The sequence below is a fragment of the Pipistrellus hanaki genome (assembly GCF_964339955.1).
Source record: "Pipistrellus hanaki genome assembly, chromosome: 16".
NCBI classification, from domain to species: domain Eukaryota; kingdom Metazoa; phylum Chordata; class Mammalia; order Chiroptera; family Vespertilionidae; genus Pipistrellus; species Pipistrellus hanaki.
Genome location: NC_140518.1, coordinates 16,986,905 through 17,005,481, shown reverse-complemented (window position 1 = coordinate 17,005,481; position 18,577 = coordinate 16,986,905). Strand labels below are relative to the sequence as shown.

Below are 18,577 nucleotides of genomic sequence, written 5' to 3'. Positions count from 1 at the left end.
CTTTCTATTCCTGGCAAATTCGCCCTGCAAAGTTGTGTCTCTCCCTGACCTGCCTCAGGCTCTGGGGCTCTTTAACCCTGAGTATAATCCTCACCTTACTTTGCTAACACCATTGTATTTTCTTAATATATCATGAAAATAATATCTCCCTTTCTCTCTGAAATCAATAATATATATATATATATATATATATATATATATATATATATATATATATATATATATATATAAATGCACAGCCCTAGCCAGTTTAGCTCAGTGGATAGAGCGTCAGCCTGCAGACTGAAGGGTCCAGGGTTCATTTCCGGTCAAGGGTACATGCCCAGGTGGCGGGCTTAATCCCCAGTGAGGGGCATGTAGGAGGCAGTCAATCAATGATTTTCTCTCATCGATGTTTCTGTCTCTCTCTCCCTCTGAAATCGATATATATATATTTAACTTTACTTTTTTAAAATTTCTTTATTGATTAAGGTATTATATATGTACCCTTATCACCTCACTACCCCCACCCCACTCATGCCCTCACTCCCCTGTAAATGCACAGAGACCCTGGCCGGGAAGCTCATTAACTTGGAACCAAGGTTTTGGCTTCAATCCCAGTCAGGGCACATACAGGAATTAGCCAATGAATGCATAAATAAGTGGAACAAATAAGGGGGAAAAGAAGATAACTACAATAGTGTCAACATTAAAAATTTAAATAGTTTTAAAAATAAAAATTGAAAAAGGGATTAAAAAGTCAGGAGAGGAGAAGTTATGAATCCATTTCATTTATGCAAAGTTTATGTATGGTAGATTTATAAAGGAGCAAAGTGGATATCCCCTCAATTGCAATAATATTTTAATATAATTTTGTTTGATCTATAAATCTTTGATTATGGTATCATCCAAGACTCCTAGCTCAGAGCTATACTTACACAACAGTCAGCATTTCTACAACTCTGGCATCTATTTTTCTAAAGCAAACTAATGAAACATTAGTTCGTAAAACTTATCTTTCAAGTTGTATACATGATTCTGGGCTACAGAACTACATCTTGCTATCTAACAGTCATTAAAAATAATAATTTGAAAAATCACACCAACATAGTTCTGTTATTGTGTCATTTCTGAGATCTTTATCTTCTGGGTACAAAATTTTTGTTTCAGTATGACATTCACAATTTTAAAAATTTATCTTTAATATTTTCTAGGTACCCAAGGTCCTAACAAAATGCATTCTGAACAATCCTCAACTATACCATGTTCTAAGTCATTTGAAGAAGTGTTGAACCCTCTCTCACCCAGTATTTTGTTCAAGAGTAAGACATCCTTTCTTAAAGACAGTGAATAGTAATGTTATTAGTTTTTGGACAATTTCTATGTGTTGGAGATAATAATTAGTTCCTGGGACAATGCTGCTGCTGTTAGCTCTTTTCCTTTTGTTGCTCTACACTTTATGCAGTTTTTTTTTAGTTTTACATGATCTTATTTGTAAACTAGAGGCCCAATGCACAAAAATCATGCACTTGGGGGGTGCCTCAGCCCAGCCTGTGTCCTCTTGCAGTCTGGGAGCCCTCAGGGGATGTCTGGCTAACAGCTTAGGCCCGCTCAGCAGTTGGATATCCTTAGCACTGCCACAGAGGAGGGAAAGGCTCCCACCACTGCTCCTGCACTTGCCAGCCATAAGCCTGGCCTCTTGTTGAGCGGCCATCCCTCCTGTGGGAGGACACTGACCACCAGGGGCAGCTCCTGCGTTAAGCGCCTGCCCCGTGGTGGTCAGTGTGCATCATACCAACCAGTCATTCCGCAGGTTGGTCAATTTGCATTTTAGCCTTTTATTATATAGGACTAGGGGCCCAGTGCACGAATTCATGCACCTCGAAAAGAACTCTGTGGGCTGCAAGGCTTCAAGTGAGCACAGGGGTGGGTCTCATCCCATCCTCCACACTGCTGCCCAGCCCCTCCTGCTGTGGACTCCAGTCCCCTCTCTATCAGCAGCCCTGGTCCCACTGCTGCTGCTTCCATGTGCTGACAGTGCCAGCCCCACTCATACCCACTGACGGCACAGAGCAATCGGGGCCACCAGCCACCACTCGCACCCACTGACAGTACCAAGTGATCGGGACCGGCGCCGGGCGCTAGCAGCCAGGTGCAAGCACCAGGCAGGATCACGGCATGCAGGAGCAAAGAATTTTCAGTAACCACCAGAGGTTCGCTCCAATGACAGCGACTGGCGCCCCATTTTGGTCTGGTGCTCCTGTTCATCTGCTCCACCATCCCTCTGCAGCTGACACCCGCCACCTTCCACACATACCCCCTGGTGGTCAGCACACATCATAGTGACCAGTTGTTTCGTGGTTCATATTAGCCTTTTATTATATAGGAGAATGTTTGCTATTAAGTATGAGCTCTGATTTCTTTTTAAGATGGTCTTTGGGCATACATTTTACATCCCCTATTTTATTACGTAAGTCCTCTCTTCTCAAAGACTTTGAGACAATAAGAGTCCCTGATATATTAGTTTATCAGGTGGTAGTCTTCAAATTATTCATGAATGACAAAATGTAGTAACTTGAAAAATATTGTTACTTATTGTTATATCTTGGATTTTCATGTGATTAGTATTACATAAAACCATTGTTATTGACTGCCTTTATAACATGTAGACAACCATAATTATATAATTATTCTTCAAGCCATTTAGGATTTTTAGTAGATTTTTCATTGCTTTTAAATAACTTTTCAGGAAACTTTTATAATAATTAAAATTACATTCTTCCTAATTTATTTATTTATTTATTTATTTTTAAATATATATATTTTATTGATTTTTCACAGAGAGGAAGAGAGAGGGATAGAGAATTAGAAACATCGATGAGAGAGAATGATCGATCGGCTGCCTCTTGCACACCCCCCACTGGGGATGTGCCCACAACCAAGGTACATGCCCTTGACCGGAATCGAACCTGGGACCCTTCAGTCCGCAGGCTGATGCTCTATCCACTGAGCCAAACCGGTCCCAGCACATTCTTCCTAATTTAATTAGATCCCTACTTGTTTACTGAAAACGAGTCCCTGGTTTTTTTTGTTGTTGTTGCTTTTTAAAAAAAAAATCAAGTTAAAATATATTTCTAAGTAGTATTATGAACATGTTTCTATAGGTATATGTATATATAAGATGATTTATTTCTTAGAATTTCTTTTTTTTCCCCACTTTATCATTTCTATTTACTCATTTTGGTTACTTAAGAAAATTAACTTATGTAGAATTTCATTTTAATGTTCACTTAAATTCATCCAACTAGCAGAAATTCCTTCTGTGGATATGACTCCAAGTGCTAGGAAGCTAGGAGAGCCTATCCAATCAGCTATTCCTTTACATCCACCTTATCAGCCTTCAGAGCCTCGGGCACCCTACCCCATAGGAAAAGAATACTTGCATTCAAGTCACTGCTCCCCTGCCATGAATTCTACTGGAGAGGGCACAGAATTTTCTGTGGTAAGTAAAAAAGCTTGCTTTCAATTGGTTAGATGTCTAGAGATTTAAAGAAGTCTCTGCTACAATAGTAGTCAAGGATATTACACTAATCAGAGCACTGTACTTCTTAAACTTCACCTCTGCATACTCCAAATGGTCTTACTTTAGGAATATAGGAGCAGAATGGATGTGTAAATATGGGAATAATAAGAGCCAACACATTTACTTTGTACCAGGCACAGTTCTAGTTAGTTTACAAATAGTGCATAATTTACTCTTCTCAACACAGCCCTGGGAGTAGATACTATTTTTATTTCCCATGGAGAAGCTGATAGAGGTTTATATCTTGTTCCAGGTCACAAAGCAATTGTAGAGCCAGGATTTGAACTCAAGTATTCTGACTTCAAAACCCACATTTTATGTCCCTGATTAAATAAAATGTTTAAAAGTATAAAAAGTGTGAAAAATAACCTTTTATTCAGCATGAACTACTGTTAATATCTTGGCCTATTTGCTTCCACTCTTATTCTTTAAAAGAAAAAAATTCTTTATAGAGTTACCTGTCCTTCATCTTCCTAGAAATAAGAACAGGCAGGTATATGCAAAGAGTAAATTTATAAATAATGATATATTTTCATTTTGAAAAAGTCAAACAATGCAGAAAAAGTACAGAGAAAAAATGAGCACCGTTAGCATTAGGGTGACGACCATTTTAAACATCCTATGTATCTATTCAGATAGGATGGTGGATGAAAGAAAAGAGAGAGAAAGGAATTACAGGACAATGATTGCATTTGGAAGAGGCTTGGGGGGTGTGGTGGTGAAAGGACTTATGAATTGCTGGTAATACTCTATTTCTTGACCCTAGTGGCAGGTGGGAATATTCATTTTGAAATAATTGTTGAGCAGGATACTTAAACTTCAATTAAAAAGTTTTTAAAGTATTTTTAAAGTTTTAAAAAATATTATAGTTATTTACTAAAAAATATTAAATTTAACTTCAATAGAAGAAAAAGATATTGAAGTGAAACTAAAGACGTTGTTAAATATCAAATATTCCTTTTTTAAAATATTTTCCATAAGATTCCCTCTGAAGTTAAGAAATAATTAAAAATGTTACAAATTTATATTCATATTTTAGGAGGTTTTGTCTTTGTTTCAATTTTGGACAATATATATTGACTGCTTGATATGAAAGATAATGACTTTAATACTTTGCACTTGTGATTTGATCATTTTTCATTGTTCAGGTTTACCCATAATCCCTGTATTTTCATATTTGCGAATACCTCACCTGTCTTTATAGTTGAATGACATCCCGAGCCACACTTTTTCTCCAAGTACAAGTTTACAGACATTGCTCCATTCTTTTAGTATTGAGGATCCATCGAGTATTTTGACAAATTTTCTATTTTTTTAAAAAAGGAAAACAGAGAGAATAAAGGGAACTAGCTTTGTGCAACAGATCCTCCCCCTCCCCCACACTCAAAATGTTATTTTTGTGTGTCTTCTTTATAGTTTTTCAAGTCAACTCTTTTTGTTTTTAATAGGAACCAGATAATAGAGTTTTCTTAACTTCCAAGTTGCCTGAAGATAGCAAACAGGAAACAAGTCCAACTCAAGTCCGAAGCCCTAGGACAAGGCAGTTTCCTAAAGGAAAAAGGTAACATCCCCGCAGGCTTCATTGTTTACTATCTGGTCAAGGGGTTTGAAGTTAGGGGTATATTCTCCAAATTTAGCTGTGAAGACGAGTATGAAATACTTGTTAAAGCACATATTACAATTATTTTAAACTAAGTAATGTACACTTGGCTACCTAAATATCACAAGGTCATTTTATTACAGATATGAAAACAGAGCTGCAGTCTCATCCTGGAATTCACCTTTCTCCCAGAAGCCAGAAGATAGGTTAACAAGGCAAGAATTACATGCAGTGTCAGAGAAACTCTCTCAACGGCTCTCTGAACTAGATTGGGCAAGTCTTGTTTTTATCTATATTGATATTGCCATAGTTAGTGGTCATTAAATAATTTTATAATTGAAAGAGAAAGCTAAGCTGAAAACCAGAAAGTTACTTGTGTTTTAGTTGCTGTGAAAATGTTCCTTAAATAAGACAGCTAGAACAGAGGATGAAAAACAATATAGCCTTTCGTGATATAACTAACTTTAGTACAGACCCAAATTTTTATTGAATTCTGATCAAAACAAATCACTTAACATAAGTGATTACATGAAATCATTTATCTTTTTTGTTTGTTTTAAAATATATTTGTAGGAGCTCCAGTGGTGCAATTGGTTAGCATGGTACTTATAAAATATATTTGTATTGATGTCAGAGAGAAAAGGAGAGGGAAAGAGAGAGAGAATCAGTGATGAGAGAGAACCATTGATTGGCTGTCTCCTGCACAATCCCCCAATGGGGATCAAGCCCATAACCTGGGCATGTGCCCTGACCAGGAATTGAACTGTGCATGACCTGGTTCATAGCTCCACACCTGACCACAGATCCACACTGGCTGAGCTAAATCATTTATCTTTTGATACATCTATAATGTAGTTTCCTTTTGTCACTAAAATTATATGGATCTCTGATTCTCACAAAATACAATATAATAGTTTGGGGTTATCACTGAATAAATGTATTAAATCCTTATTGAATTACTCTAACGTTTATTGAAACCGAATAGTCCATAGCACTGGTGTATACTCTTTAGAAATTAAACATGCATAAACATCTGAAAACTTGCTTTAGTGCCTAATTATCAGGGGAAGCTTTCTAAAGGTTACATCTGTTCTGTCCTTCCAACTTGCTTTCTGTTAAAAATCAATGAAAAGATGTTGAATTTCATTGGTAGATGTTAAAAAGTGCCCTGGGTGATCGAATTAAAGAAAAGACTCACCACAAAGAAGATACTGGAAATGAAGAGGTGAAGAGAGGAAATGATGAGATACTGTCACAGCACAGTGACGGCATCATAGTGTGTGGGCCGAAGAAGCGAAAGCCAGGTACCTATCCCCGAGGGGCAGGATGAGGACCACATAGGCACTTCTATGTGTTTATAATGACTGTCTTTATTATTTTAAATAGTTCATAAATATAAAAAGGATAAAAAATATCAAATACCTATATCTTCACCATCTAGAAGGAGCAGATGTTAATAGTTATATTTACTTTACACCTTTGTGTTGATATCTTATCTGTTCTTCCCATAGTCCATTCTTTTTCCTTCCCTCAAAAAAACCCCTCTCAAAATTGGCATATTTTTTCTTATTCCTGTTTATTTTTTCTTTGCAGTTTTATTGAGATATAATTAACATATTTCTGTATTAATTTAAGGTGTACATCATCATGATTTGATATATGTATCTACTGCAAAATGATTCCACAACTTTAGTTAACATATAACCTTTAATCTCTTAGGAACTTTCAAATATGCAATACAGTATTTTTAACTAAAGTCTCCATGAAGAACATTATATCCCCAGAACTTGTAACAAAAAGTTTGTACCTTTTGTCCACCTCCACACATTTCGCCACTCCTAACCCCCACCTTTGTCACCTGCAAATCTGTTCTCTGAACCTGAGTGGATTTTTTAGGTTCTACATATGAGTGAGAAAATAGACCATTTATATTTTTTGTCTGACATAATTCATTCAGCATAACACCCTCAGTGCCCATCTATGCTGCCACAACGACAGGATTTTCTTCTTCTTTTATGGTTGAATATTGCATTGCATTTATATGCATTCGTTATCCATTTATCTGTTAGTGAACACTTAGGTTGTTTCCATGTCTTGACTGTTGTAATACTACTACTTTTCACGTGGGGTATAGCTATCTTTTACATGTTTGAAAATAGCAAACAAACCAGCCCCCAGCACTGTGGCTCCAAGTCCTTAGCCCCCACATTGCCTTGAATTCTCTAATCATTTAGATGACAATGTTCCATCACTGTGTGGTTTCTGGAGAATTGCCGCTTTCTGTTACCTGTGACCTTGGTTACTCATGGTACTTGATTGCATATTTGAAGTAGTGAACACCTTTATTTAGGTATAGTCTTGATTTTAACAATCCAGCAGGTTGATAATTAGGTCTTTCTTTTTCCCCCCAGTAGGTGGTGCTATTGCACAAGTTTTTGTTTTCTCTTACCTGCACTATTTTGCACCTCTAGGATTGTGGTTGGTGGGGGGATGTGGTTGTAGGAGTCTCCACCTGGGTGACTGGGTGTGTGTCCCTGCTGTATCTTAGTCACTTGGATCTCCAGACATCACCTTCATGGTGGGGAGATGTGACATGTGGGGATAGGCTGGATTTTCAAGCCTGCTACACTGCTACCTGGTTCCCTGAGGCTGCTGGCGCTACTATGCTGTAGCCAAGAGGCTGTAGACATGTCTCCACTGCTACTGCATGGCCCACTGCAGCCAGGGGAGGGAGTAAATTCTCAGATGCAGACACTGATTCTGCCCCTCTTACCCTCTGCAGGGCTGTAATGTGTGGGCTGCACCCCTATTACACCACCACCACCACTGTTGTGTTAGCTGGAGCCATGGGTCTAGCCACAGCAGCGGAACTGCATCTGCAGGCATCATCCTTGTCCTTACCCCCACCTCTACATTCTATCTAATATACCCACCTTCAGATGTACCAATGTATGGATCTCTCAGGTGTGGTAGTGTTGAACGGAGGAACCTTTGTTGGGTTATAGGTATCTGATTAGTTATAAATTTAAGGATAGATACATAGGAGTCTTCCCACTCCACAATGATGCTGACGTCACTCCTCTACTGCCATTTTGAAGAGGAACCCTTTTAACCCTGTGTTTATATGTCTCTTCTGTGTTATAGGACTTGCCACGCCCAGAAAGCCATCCCATAGATCTCATTCGCTCTCTCCATCTCCAGTTAACAAAAACAAACAGTTCCATATGGAGAGAAAAAAGCAGAGAAAGCCAAAAGAAACAGACACCCGCCAATTCCAAGCTAAGGTACATTCCATCTCTCGACTGCCATTGGACAGTAGGCAGTATCATTTACCCTCAGCCAGATGCTGTAATGAACATGCTGTTGATTAAAGGCTGAAATGTATTTAATATTATTGAGCTAAGTAGATGATAGCAAATTATATGACATGGCTTTTATGTCCTCCATGAGGGAGCATAAAACTTGTACTCACAAAATTTTAAGAAGACTAACCTTATCAGATATAGACCAGTACTGAAGGAAATTAAGAAAGAGTTGATAGTTTCAGAGAGAGCTTTAGAGAGTAACAGAATTTGAGGTAGATTAAATGTGACAGGCCATTTGAGGTACAGATAGGATGACAGTAACCAAGACAGGAATGAGAGGAGGTGGTTAAGATTCAACAAGGAGAATGTATGATTACTAAGGAAGACTTCCTGCTATGAAATAGGGATTTTTGAAATGTAATATAAATTTAGAACACTTAAGTTGTTTTCTATAGTATCCTATATAATGAAGACCAAATATGCAAATTGTGCCCTCGGGTGGTCATTCACCCAGGAGACCGGGAGTTCAACTGCTTGCTATGACATGTGCTGACCACCAGGGGACAAGCGTGGAAAATGGCGGGAGTTGGTGATGCACTGCGACCTCTCACTTGCTACCTGGGGGTGGAGGAGATGGGGATAGAGGTGCAGTGAGAATGTGGGGTGTCCACTGAACTCACTCTCATTCCCCCTGCTAACTTCCCCTGGGACCCTAGGGCTCAGGTGCTGGGCACCTTCGAGGAGCCCATCCCATGGGCTCCCCGTGGGTCATGCAGGAGCTGGTCTGTGAGGCCAGCTGGGAAAGAGTGCGCTGCCAGCCCCATGGGGAATTGGGCACTGTGACTCCGGTGGAGAAGTGTGCGGCCCAGCACCAGAGGCCCACGTGCTGCCCAGGGCCCAGAGATTGGCTGGGACCTGCCTTTCCATGCCAGACGTTCGTTCTTTGATGGCCAGCCAGGCCTAGGGACTGCACCGATGCAGGAATTCATGCACAGGTGGGGTCCCTCAGCCTGGCCAACGATCGGGGCCATCTTGCCCAGTCCCAGTCAGTGCCGATGGGGATGAGCCGGCCAAGGGAGGGATCATGGAAGGTGGAGGTTGGCCGTGGGAGTGCACTGACCACCAGGAGACAGCTCCTGCTTTCAGTACCTGCCCCCTGGTGGTCAGTACACATCATAGCTACCATCTGGTCATAATGGTTGCTTAGGCCAGCGGTTGTCAACCTTTCGGACATCATGGACCACCGGTTGGCAATTGCTGGCTTAGGCTTTTATATATATATAGTTGTGTTACAATAGCATGCAACTTCAATTCAATATGTAAATTCCACTCAAGGGAGTATCAAAATAATTTCAAGAACTAAGAGAACAAAAAAATACATTATGTAGAATTTTATTTTATGTCTCAAGTACATGTCTATTAAATAATGTATATTTGTGATATAGAGCCTGAAAGATACTTTTTAAAAAAGTGAATACATTGGCAGGATCTTAGATGGATTTTTCTTCCTTCATTTTCATTTGTATGTTTTTTTATAACTAAATGTCATATGGTCTTTTCCTGTGTAGGCACTAACTGAGGCATTTGAAAGGGAACTAAGAAGAAATAAAGTTCAAGAAAATATTGAATCTCCAGAAACAAATGAGGAGGAAACAGTGGGTAAAAGTCTCTACTGTAATAAATGCCATTTGATCAGATCAGTGGAAAGTAAAGAGATGAACTTTTTAATATGAAAAAAGAATCAGCAGGCCATTAGCTCCGTAGAAAAAGCAGGATTTCATTTCATGATGAGGGGTTTTTCTCTTATTTATAGGGTATCCAAGTTGCTAAATGTAGCAAGACATTATACCAAAGGACACGAGCATTTTTCCTTCCTGCCCAAAGGTTTAATAGTCTAGGCCAGTGGTCGGCAAACTCATTAGTCAACAGAGCCAAATCTCAACAGTACAATGATTGAAATTTCTCTGGAGAGCCAAATTTTTTAAATTTAAACTTCTTCTAACACCACTTCTTCAAAATAGACTCCACTTCTTCAAAATAGACTCACCCAGGCCGTGGTATTTTGTGGAAGAGCCACACTCAAGGGGCCAAAGAGCCACATGTGGCTGTAGAGCTGCAGTTTGCCGACCACGGGTCTAGGCTAACAAGTTAAAGGGACATAAAAGAAGACAGGAAACCTCAGTTGTTACATACCTGGTGGGAAGAAACCCAAAGCATCAATTCCCATTGCCTTTCAAAAGGATGGTTACAGAAACTGAAAGCATGGAAAAAATGCTTATGCTAAAGTGTTCATAAATAAAAGGATACAACTAAACATTGGGAACTTTGACAACTTTTTCCAATTAGATTTAAAAAGAAACAAGTACACCAAAACATTATTAGTTGTATTTAGGAAGTAGGAATATGGCGACTGTGAAATAAAAAATAAAAAAAATTCAGTCCTTTTTCAAATTCCAGAGGATGCCAAAAGTCAAAGATTCTTTTTACTTAGAGTATATAAAAACCAGATTTTAGAAATCTAAAGTAAGATGATTTGGCTTGGGATTAGTTAGCTATTTTTGTCAATATGTAATATTTAAGATGATTATTAAAAGTTATTAGACTTCTGTCTTACTTCTATTCCGTTTTATATCTGCTTTTAAGGAAAATATATACAGAGAAGATGGTCATAAAAGAACTCCAAAACGTAATCAACCCTGGAAGATTTACTCTAGAAATACCATAACTCCGAGTCCAAGAGGTGGCTTGCCAAAAGCAAATAAAGAAGTTCCAAGTAAGAACCACAAAACTGTACTTTGTGCAAAACTGGCCTCCTTTAAAAGTGTGTGCTACATCCCAAGGACGTGCACTGAAAACTGACATCCACAAGTTAGTTGGAGAAAGTTACCTCTTTTATCACTGCCATGCACTAGATTTCTGTAAAAAGATAAAACTCTTCAATAAGGCATTTATTTAAAACTCATCAATAATATCTTAGTGAGGTTTATATCCTTAGCACCAAAGGAATGCTAGGGCCACTCACTACCTGCTGCTCTGGCTTTTGTTTTACTCGGCTCATTTATGCTGGCTGCCTTTTCTTTGTTTCTGGGAAGTTGGTAGTATCAGAGGGATGCGCCAAAGCAAGCAGATGGCCTGTCCAGCTCCTGTTATACTGACAGTTGGTGCCAGTGAGTACTAGAGTCCTGTTACAAGGAAAATGAGGCCATATGAAATGCCAAGGTGCGGTTTCAAAGATGACTGGCCTTCTAACTACATCCCATCAGACACACACTTTGCCAACCAGGAGGGCTGAGGAGTATGTGTGACCACACACACAGCATCCACCCAAGGCAGCCGAGTCAGCTGAGCAGTTAGAAAGGACTTCACAAGACCAGCTTGTCCTCAATCAGAACTGTTGAGCTTCTTTTCATTTGTACTAGTAGTTGGCTCACTCTGAGCAAGGATGCAAAAGTAATAACATACTTTTAGAATTGTTCTTTTTTCAGGATCAGAACCACATCACTTAGGTAAGCTTTGATCTATCAGGAAAGTAGGATGAGAATTATTAAAAGCTGTCAGCAACTCTCTCAGATTAAGAGCTTTTGGGTTTTTTTCCTTGCAGTGAAAGTAAATGAACACAGTCTCCTGCCCCTGATGCTTGAGCAGTTTCCATTTCTCTATGTTTCTGGCCAAACACTAAGCAAAATGTGGAAACAGCAAATTGCACAGATTGAACAGCTCAAAAAAGATGCATATAGAGAAGATCGATCAAAGAAGAAACTCCAGGATGAAGTAAGCTGTCAATTTTAAGCATAGGAATAATCAAAAAGGGAAAGAACTTATCCCTGAAAATTTAATGAATAGAAATTATTAACCTCCTTCCCTGTTGTCCCACTTAAAGATAGAAGAAGCCTTAAGAAGGCATGACCTGCTCACTGCACTTGTCAAGAAAGAATATGAACATAACAAGAGATTGGTATGTCAAGAGCAAGTTGGTATAACTTTGAATTTATAACTTGTATTAATTACTTTTATTTGTACCAGCTGGGCAGTAGCCCCACAGATGTTACATTGAACACTTGCCTGTGGAAGCATCTGGACTTGAACCAAAACTGATGGGGGAGTTGCTAGGTGCTTTCTAGCACATAGTTTCGCTTAGATTTTTTTGTAACAAGATGGACACATTTTCTATGAACTAAAAAACCCAAGGCTTTGAGATGTTAACTTGCCCTGGATCTTGCCATAATCAGTAAGGAGCAAGGTTGAGATTTTAATCCAAGTCTGTTTCTACCTTCATGGCCCCTTTGAGGTACCACGTGGTTGTAACTAGTGCTTTAGTCCTCTCCCATCTTCCCAGGTCCCAGGTAGAGATGAGGTAGTTTACCAGCCTCCATTATAATTGGGATAGAGAATCGTACACAGCACATTATCCTCTGTTGAGAATAATGAAGGGAAAGGACAGCGGTTAGACACAATATGCCAGAGAAAGGGATTTAAAAATGATTGGCTGAAAGTAGAGACAAGCAATGAGAACGATAATTAATCCCAAACATTTCCAAAGAAGGGGAAGCCATCTGAGGAACTGCATGTGGTACTTTGCTATGAGGGAAAGGAAACAGATAGCTGAACACCTAGTTAGAGGGTTTATGTGCATGACCTCATTTCATCCTCACTACTTCGTAAGAAGATAGTGCTTAATTTCCTTAGTATTGATGTAAATACTCTTAGTAACTCAAATTTTGCTTGAAAGGGTTTTCTACTAAGCTGGCATGTGGATGTGGAATGGAGAGATGAGATCCTCAGCTCCACCAGGTCTCTGCTGCTCTCTGCAGCAGAGGGGGCTCATTGGGGCAGCTCTTAGGACTGAGGCGATGAACCACCAAAGGCTAGAGGACATCTGGGGGCTGAGTCTTTCACACTCTGTGCCAGACAGTAGGCCACTGGTCCTCCATACCTGGCTGACTGCTGGAAGACACTGTGGGGAGTGGGACAGATGAGAATGCTGGAGTCTGTATTCCTCTTATCCTTCTGTTTCTCTTTCCCTTTCCCAGCAAGACTTCAAGGACCGCATTCATAGGCAGAAGTTGACCCAATCAAAAATAAAAGAAAGTCGACAGCAGATTGTTCGAGCCCGAAAATATTATGATGATTATCGAGTTCAGTTGCGTGCAAAAATGATGAGAATGAGGACACGAGAAGAATTGGTAAGTATGGCTTTTCAAGCTAACCCTGTTACGAAGGTGCATTTTGTCTGTTACCTTTCAGGACCACCTTCTTTGTGTGTAACACTTGTCCCAGTTTGAATCCAATATTCAAATACAAGTCCTAAAATGGTGGCTGTGAGAGTTCAGACTTGACCATACCTCATATTATTATCCCAGTAGTATATCCCAGGCTCTTCTCAGTCTCCACTGCCCTCATCCGAATTCCCTCTGAGCTACTGCACACAGGTACTTCTCCCATAAAACGGCTTTAGGGGTTTGGGGGCATATTATCAAAGACAGGAACTTAAGATGTGATTAGATGACCTAGGTTTCCACATAAAATCAGGAAAAAACATAGGGCACATATGCTTTGAGATGTTTCCACAAAGTATTTACTGTCTCATCCAAATCAGGCTGAAATGCTTAATATTTGAGATTCTAAACTGGCGATAAATTTCATCCCTAAACTAAAACTTGAAGGTAATTATAGTTAACTGGGCTGAATACTCTGAAGTGGATCATACGTATATTATTCTCATTTCTAGAAGATACTACGAAGGCTTTAAGTGGTTAAGTGACTTGAGTAAGATAATCTGGCTGGCTTGATCAAGAATTCTTATTTAATCAATGGAGGACAAGTGGGCATATCCAAATCCATTGAACAGTTTGCTTTCCTGTGGCCTGCTGTGTGCTAATCAACATCATCCTCAGTTATTCACAAGAGTAGATGCAACATTTATTTCTGCTTTGGGGTTCTTGCCCTATATAAATGACTGCTTTAGATATCTTTTCTGAAAGCAATAAAGAATCTTTGGGCTCCAGGAAAAGATGCTGAAACATCATTAGTCATAAGAGAAATATAAATCAAAACCACAGTGAGATACCAGCACACCCACTAAGATGGCTGAAATAAAAAAGACAAGTGTTGGCAAGGATGTGAACATGGAACCCTCACACAGTGCTGGTGGGGCTATAAAATGGTACAATGACTTTGGAACAGTCTGCGAGTTCCTCCAAAGGTTAACATAGACCTACCATATCACTCAGCAATTTCACACAGATAACTTACATACAAGTGTTTGCAGAAGCACTATTTATAGTAGCCAAAATGAGGAAATAACCCAAATGCTATCAGCTGATGAGTGGATAAAAGAAAATTATATCCATACAGTATTATAAACTTTGGCGATAACAAGGAATGACACATTGATACATGCTACTATCTTAGATGAACCTTGAAGACAAGACATGTCAAGTGAAAGAAGCCAAATACAAAAGGCCACATAGTACATGATTCCATTTATATGAAACTAGAGGCCCACTGCAGGAGGATTCCTGCAATAGGGCTTCCTCAGCAGTCTCCCCTGCTTCGCTTGGTTGCTTCTCTACAGCTTCACTCCCTTTTGCAGCACTTGGCTTCTTTCTACCCTGTCTTGATATGCAAATTAACTGCCATCTTGGTTGGGTTAATTTGCATACTCACCCTAATTGGCTGGTGGTTGTGGCTTGGGCATAGCGAAGGTACAGTCAATTTGCATATTTCTCTTTTATTATATAGGATGCCCAAAATAGGCAAATCTATAGACATAGAAAGTAGATTAGTGGTTGCCTGGGGAGGGCAGAATGGGAAGTAGGGTTTCTTTTTGTAGTCATGAAAATATACTGAAATTAATGGTTGCACAACTCTGAATATAATAAAACTTTCTGAATTATACATCTTCAGAAGGTGAACTTTATGGTATGTGAACTGTCTCAATAAATCTGTTACTTAAAAAAAAAATCTTTGTGCCCTAACTGGTTTGGCTTGGTGGATAGAGCATCAGCCTGTGGACTGAAGGGCCCCAGGTTTGATTCTGGTCAGGGGCACATGCCTAGGTTGCGGCTTGATCCCCGGTGGGAAGTGTGCAAGAGGCATCCAATCAGTGATTCTCTCTCGCCATTGATGTTTCTATCTCTTTCTACCATCCCCCTTCCTCTCTGAAATTAATAAAAAATATATATTTTTAAAAATCTTTGTGAAATATGATGAATATATACCTCTATTTGGGTAAAATGATTATATTCCTCCATGAAAAGTTAGCAGAACTTAATTTTTCTAATTAAATAACTGACAGATATTTAAGAAACTGTTTGAAGAAGGCTTACAAATTCAAAAGCAACGATTACGAGACCTAAGAAACTATGCCAAAGAAAAGCGAGATGAACAAAAGAGACAGCACCAGAATGAACTGAACTCGATGGAGAACTACTATAAAGACCAGGTGGGCTTACTGATGCCTGCTTTCTTTCTCATGTGCTTAGTACTGACCACCCTGTCAAAAGGCAGCTCAGTCTGCTGAACAGTAGCTCTACGTATTAATTCAGAACTTGTAACTATACAGGTTAGACTAACCCATTTTCAAGATTGAAATTTAAGACTAAGTTAGTGTTTAACTAAAGTACAGGTTCTATATTGCCCTATTTCTATTAAAATAAAAATATAGAACTGTTATATTTATACTACAAATAAAATACTTGATTTTTTTTTTCTTACCTGTAAACAGTTTTCATTGCTGGCAGAAGCCATAACACAGGAACATCAAGAACTCAAAGCCAGAGAAAAATCCCAAGCCCAGGTAATGATTAACAGGATAGAAATTTATTTACATTTTTAAGAAGTAAAAAAACACAATTATATTATAACCGTAAGGGGAACAGAGAGAATACTAGTAAGAAGGTTCATCTATGGTCCAAAACATTTATCCTATGATTTCAACTTTACCTACTAAGGCGCCTGTATATTAAATTAAAATTATTTCAAGTGCTTGATCAGCTGTAAGTTGGAGAAGGAATAAAAACAGATAGATGAGGGTGGCCTGGCTATATGTTCTGAATAGCAGGATGACATGAATTCTCTCTTAGACATTATATAAGGTGAAGAGGGAGCTGAGATCTAAGATGGAGAAGGAAATCCAACAGCTGCAGTGCATGATCACACAGCACGACGAAGACGCTTTCTTCCGGGAACTGGAAGCTCAGCGCTTCAAAGCCCGGCTTCACGTGGCTTCCTTTCAGCACAGTAAAAATCCCTTCCCCTGAGGCCGCTTCCCCAGGGCAAACTTAGAATTGAGTAAGTAAACTAAACCAAAAGAATCATTTCTAAACGTCTTGTCTACATATTCATTCTAATACTTTTAATGAAATAACGTAATAAAAATTGTTTTCTTAAAATATATTGCTCTTGAATTTATGAACTAAAACCTTAAAGGCACACATTCTTCATTAGTCTTTTGTACTAAAGCAATCAACAAGCCTTGATTGAGCAGCCAGCTCCTGAAGCCTATTGTGTGTCAGCAAAAATAGAAAGGAAAAAAAGTGCCTGAGGACAAAAAAACCTTCTAATTCAAAGAAGAGAAGTGTGAGCTTGTCATCAGAGATGGGACATAGGAGTAAACCTTAAAGACAGGTTCAATTGTATGTAGCTTTTTCACATGGTGGCTAGAAGAAGAGAATTTATGCATATGGCTTCCAGCGGTTGGTAGCATGAGGAGAGGCCAAGGTTGAAGGCCAAATGGTGTGTGTCTTAAAAGCAAATTAGTGATGGCAGATGGGAAAGAGGCATAATAGACTTGAAGCAAGCAAGAGTACACCAACCCTAGTGTGGGGGAACATGAGAAAAAAGAAAACCCACTTGGTGTGGTGTCTTCCATGGAGAAGAGGGCTTCAGTGGAGGCTAAGAACTAGAGAAAGGTTTTGGAGCAGTTGAGGATATGGGGACTTTTGCTGATCAAAGCCACAGAATGGCAGGTGACACAAGGAAAGGATGGTTGTAAGGGAGAAGAGAGATTCCCATTAGAGCATGTAGAAAGGAGCATGGCGCCCTAGCTGGTTTGGCTTAGTGGATAGTGTCTCGGCCTGTGGACTATAGGGTCCTGGGTTTGATTTCTCTCAAAGGCACATGCTGGGATTGCGGGCTCATTCATCAGTAAGAGGCATGCAGGAGGCTGATCAATGATTCTTTATCATTGATGTTTCTATCTCTTCCCCTATGAAATCAATAAAATAATATTTTTTAAAAAAGGAAAGTAGCATGGTGATGAGATTATGAACGGTGGTCAATGGAACAGAACAGCCCACACATATATGGTCAAATAATTTATGACAAGTGAGCCAAAAATATGGGGAAAGGACAGTGTCTAAATGTTGGGCAACCTGGATAGTAACATGCGAAAGAATGACACTGGACCAGCAGATCTTACACTATACACAAAAATTAACTCAAAGTGGATTAAAGACTTGAATATAAAATTACAAGAAAACATAGGTGATGGACTCCTTGACGCTGATATTGGCAACCATTTTTCTGATTTGACGCAAAAGCGCAATGAAAAAGTAGAACTATATCAAACTAAACAGCTTCTGCATAACAAAGGAAACCAACAAAATGAAAAGGCAACCTATGAAATAGAAAATTTTTTTTGCAAATCGGATTATCTAATAAGGAGTTACTATCCAAAATAATAGAGAACTCATACAACTCAATAGCAAAAAATCAATCCTATTAAAAAATGGGCAGAGGAACCTAACATTTTTCTGAAGAAGACAAAGATGACCAAAGATACATGAAAAGATATTCAGCATCACTACTCATCTGGGAAATGCAAATCAAAACCACAAGGAGATACTACCTCTCAACTATTAGAATAGCTGCTACCAAAAAGATAAGAAATAAATGTAGAGGGCATCAAGAAAAAGGAGCCTTGTGCACTACCAGTGGGAATGTAAATGGATGTAGCTACTGTGGAAAACATGAAAATATTAAAAATAGAACTACCTAGCACTTCCACTCTGGGCATTTATCCAAAGAAAACAAACACTAACTGGAAAAGGTATCTGCACACCCTGCCCATGTTCACTGCAGCAGCATTTACAATAGTCAAGATGCGAG

At 39.1% G+C, this 18,577-nt stretch overlaps 1 protein-coding gene across 3 annotated transcripts in view; it reads left to right on the top strand.

Annotated features, from left to right (window-relative positions):
- Positions 1-16,862, top strand: part of CEP95 (centrosomal protein 95) — a 28,444-nt gene extending 11,582 nt beyond the window's left edge. The window contains exons 7-20 of one of the 3 annotated variants that reach the window (XM_084862534.1): positions 1,194-1,325; positions 3,288-3,481; positions 5,011-5,123; positions 5,306-5,435; positions 6,316-6,466; positions 8,307-8,446; positions 10,036-10,122; positions 11,111-11,240; positions 12,069-12,238; positions 12,348-12,422; positions 13,498-13,650; positions 15,765-15,911; positions 16,194-16,265; positions 16,552-16,862. In XM_084862534.1, coding sequence (XP_084718660.1) covers positions 1,194-1,325; positions 3,288-3,481; positions 5,011-5,123; positions 5,306-5,435; positions 6,316-6,466; positions 8,307-8,446; positions 10,036-10,122; positions 11,111-11,240; positions 12,069-12,238; positions 12,348-12,422; positions 13,498-13,650; positions 15,765-15,911; positions 16,194-16,265; positions 16,552-16,728 — 1,871 coding nt within the window. In that variant the 3' untranslated portion in view covers positions 16,729-16,862. The remainder of the gene's footprint in view (positions 1-1,193; positions 1,326-3,287; positions 3,482-5,010; positions 5,124-5,305; positions 5,436-6,315; positions 6,467-8,306; positions 8,447-10,035; positions 10,123-11,110; positions 11,241-12,068; positions 12,239-12,347; positions 12,423-13,497; positions 13,651-15,764; positions 15,912-16,193; positions 16,266-16,551) is intronic. The other 2 variants (XM_084862536.1, XM_084862535.1) reach the window with 2 other exon arrangements.
- The last annotated feature ends 1,715 nt before the right edge of the window (positions 16,863-18,577 follow it).